The sequence below is a fragment of the Athene noctua genome, chromosome Z (assembly GCF_965140245.1).
Source record: "Athene noctua chromosome Z, bAthNoc1.hap1.1, whole genome shotgun sequence".
NCBI lineage: Eukaryota > Metazoa > Chordata > Aves > Strigiformes > Strigidae > Athene > Athene noctua.
Genome location: NC_134077.1, coordinates 4,371,426 through 4,375,000, shown reverse-complemented (window position 1 = coordinate 4,375,000; position 3,575 = coordinate 4,371,426). Strand labels below are relative to the sequence as shown.

The 3,575-nt window shown below is 68.7% G+C and overlaps 1 protein-coding gene across 1 annotated transcript in view; it reads right to left on the bottom strand.

Moving 5' to 3' along the window:
- SKOR2 (SKI family transcriptional corepressor 2) overlaps positions 1–2,583 on the bottom strand; it is a 28,301-nt gene extending 25,718 nt beyond the window's left edge. The window contains exons 1-2 of the mRNA XM_074931972.1: positions 2,434–2,583; positions 1–1,950 (exon numbers count right to left, since the gene is read on the bottom strand). The exon at positions 1–1,950 is cut by the window's left edge and continues 339 nt beyond it. Coding sequence (XP_074788073.1) covers positions 1–1,917 — 1,917 coding nt within the window. The 5' untranslated portion in view covers positions 1,918–1,950; positions 2,434–2,583. The remainder of the gene's footprint in view (positions 1,951–2,433) is intronic.
- Positions 2,584–3,575: the final 992 nt, after the last annotated feature.

Here is a 3,575-nt window from a genome sequence, read left to right as displayed (position 1 = left end):
CTCCTCCTCCTCGCTGCTGTCCTCGCTGGCGAAGCTGCAGCTGGTGCCGCCGGGCGACAGGAGGCGGTGCGGGGGGTGCGGCGGCGGGGGGAGCGGGTGCCGCTCGCATCCCGCCTCCTCGGGCGGCGGCGGCGGCGGCGGCGGCAGCAGCAGCTGGAGCGGCGAGGCGGAGCGGGGCGGCCCGCCGCCGTGCAGCTTGGCCAGGCTCTCCGAGTCCTCCTTGCCGCCCACCGGCCGGAAGGCGCTGGAGTGGTGGTACCCGCCGCCCGCCTTACGCCCGCCCGCCGCCTCCAGCAGGTGCGGGTGGTGCGCGGGGACCCGCCCGCCGCCGCCGCTCCCCCCGCCGCCGCCGCCGCCGCTGCCCCCCTCGGAGGCGGCGGGCGAGCCGGGCTCCGCGCCGCCGCCAGGGGGCGACTCGAACAGCGGGTCCCTCCCGGCGGCGGCGGCGGCGGGAGCGGGCGGCGGCGGGGGGGCGGCGGGCGGCGTGACCAGCCCCGCCGCTCCCGTGCCCAGCCCCGCCGCTCCCGCCTCGCCGCCGGGCTCGGAGAGGTCCAGGAAGGCCTGGCGCAGCAGGCCCGCCCCGTCGCTCAACGAGCACCCCAAAGCGCCGGGGGGCTGCGGCGGCGGCTGCAGGTAGGTGGGTACCGGCAGCCCTCCCGGTGTGCGGGGCGGCCAGAACATGCAGAAGGGCGGGTAGAAGGCGGCATCCTTCCTGCCCGGCCAAAAGAGCCCCGAGAGCCCGCCGCCCGCCGCCGCCCCCCCGCCGGCCTTGTGCGCCGCCGCCCCGCCGAGGGCATCGCTCCCGCCGCCGCCGCCGCCCTCCTCCTTCTTGTGGCACAGGCCGAAGGCGGCGGCGGGGAAACCGTAGGGGTGCGGGAAGAGCCCCCCGCAGCCGGGGAACTTCTGGAGCACGCCGCCGAAGGAGCCCTTGCTGGGCACCGGGATGACCGGGTAGCTCCGCGGGCTCTTCCCGCCGTGCGCGGCCGCCGCCGCCGCCGCCGCCACGGCCTCCTGCAGCTCCTCGTCTTCCTCGAAACGCGGCCGCTTCTGGTGCAGCTCGGGCGGGGCGGCCAGGAGGTGCGGGCTCAGCAACCCGCCGCCCACCACGGCGGCCGCCGCCTTCACCGAGCCCAGCGGGTGGCAGGCGGCCGGGGCGGCGGCGGCGGGCGCGGGCGGGGCGGGCGGCAGGGCCCGCTTGCGGCTGCCGCCGTTGAACATGGCCTTGACATCCTCCCAGGCGAAGACCAGCTCGTCCTGGGGGCTTTTGTCGGTGAGCTTGAGGTGGCGGCGCCAGGAGTTGAAGTTGGCGGCGTCGGGCTGGGTGTACTTGGCGTCGGGGGTGCGGTGGGAGTGGAAGATGAACTTGTTGGGGGAGAAGTACATGCTGCAGTAGCTGCACTTGATGCACTTGGCCCGGGAGCTGTTGTAGCGGGCTGGGATGAAGCTGCCGCGACAGCCCCAGGCGCACTCGTGGGACACGTCGAAGGCGAAGTTATCCGGCAGTTTGGGGGGCCGGTTCTCCCCCAGGAAGGACTTGCAGAGCCGCTCCGCTTCCCGCTTGGTGATCATGCCGCAGCGGCGGGAGGAGATGGGCATGGCCCCGGCCCGCCGGAGGATCTCCAGCTGCACCGGCGTGCACTGCACGCAGGTGATGCCCAGGGCCACCCGACGGTTGTGGATCTCGTTGTAGCTGAAGTTTTTGAGGAGGGTGTTGGAGATCTGCGCCAGGCACAGCCGCTCTTGCCCGTCGATGACCAGGGAGACGATGGGGATGCCGTAGAGGATCACCTGCCCCACCTGGTTGGGCTTCATGGCGGCGTGGCCGGCCCTCGGTTGGTTCATGGGGTCCGGCGGGTACGCGCTGGACGGCGACGGCAGCAAGATGTCGGTGGGGCCGGGCAGCGGGCTGGTCGCCATCGCCTCAGCGCCGGGGGGGCTGCTCTGCTCCAGCTGCGGGCGAGGAAGGGGGACAGAGACACAGCGCCGTCAGCTGGGGACCCACGGCGGGGGGGACGGGACACCCACGGGGGAGAAGACGCGCACCCACACACCCCCCAACCCACCCCGGCCTCAGCCCGCCACCGCGCACCCCGGCTTTCCGACGTGCGCATTGCACCGCGGGTGCGGAGGTGCCGGCGGAGGAGCCAGCCGCCCCCCTTAGTTAGATGCCCCGACCCGCGGGCGGCTCATCCCCAGACACGTGTCCGCGCCTCCCCGCCCTGGAAACCCACCGCAGCCCCGGAAAAACGTTCCACGGGCACCGGCGCCCGCTCCGCGCCTGCCTACTCTCTCCGACGGGGTCCTCCCTCCGCACCCCCCAGGGATAGGGCAGCCGCGGAAAAGCGCGAAAAAAAGAATGGGAAAAAAAAAAAAAAAAAGTTCTGATGCTCTCCGCGGCTACCCGCGCATCCTCCCCGCCCGGCGCCCTTTTACCTCCGCGGCCGCGCTTTAGCCGTGCCGCCGCCGGGCCCCTCCTCCAGCGCCCGCCGGGAGGGAGCCGCATCCCCGCGCCCGCCGCCGCGGAGGAGCGCGGCCAGCCGGAGCCCTGCCCTCGGTGCAGCGCGCACGGCGGCGGCTGCAAGCGCGGAAGCTCCGCGGTTCTCTGGGCGAGCGGCTGCCCCCCGTGGGCACGGTGACGTCAGCGGGCGGGGGGGGGCGGTGAAAAGGGGGAAGGAGGGGGGGTCCGGCTCCCCCATCCCTCCCCCCCATCTCCAGCACCGGGAAGGGGGTGCGGACGCCCCATCGGGGCCCGGCCTCCCGCCGCCGCCCCCCGCAGCGCTTCCCGCTCCCAGCCGGGGGGACGCCGAGCTCGGGGACGGAACGCGTGAAGGTGGGATGCTTTTTTCGCCTTTTTTCCGCTTTTTTTTTTTTTTTTTTCCTCCACCGCCCGTCACGGTCTGAGCCTAATCGCTTCCAAGAAACTGAATATGCTCAATAGAACGGCCGCGTCTTTTCGGAAACGGTGGGGATTTTTTGACGGATCTGTCCGAAATTACGGGGAGATAGAGAAATAAAAGAAGTTGGTTTCCCGCCACAACCGTGTCCTCACGGGCACGAACAACTACCGCGACCCTCGCTCCCTTCCCAAATACACTGCAGTGATTCACCAAAAACACTTTCAGAAGGACCCGGACCCAGGTCCTCGCTCCCACAAAGAGCAACACGGCGCAAATACGTTTTTTTTTCCTAATCGTTTTATGTCCCCAATTAAGAAAAAATAGCCTAGCAAATAGTCTGCAGCACGATAGCCGCGTGTGCCTCCTTTTTTTTCGAAAGGAGGTGAATACAGTGCAGTAAAAATGCAGATTTTTCACAATCTACTCCCCAAAAAGCACCGGCAGGAGGGAGCGGGGAGGCTTACGGTGCACGGAGAAAAGAAAAACCCTTTCTAGCTAAAACGGGGAGGACATCTGGACCGTCGGGTTTCCTAATACTCCTCTAATTTATTATTTTTTTACAAAAATGCTTTAATCTCTCTTTTTCTCTCCATGCACGTGACCAATACCAAACCTTTCTGCACATTTAGCTACGAAAACTTGGTGGCTGGGATGGTCGTGATGTTGGTTTTCTTTTCT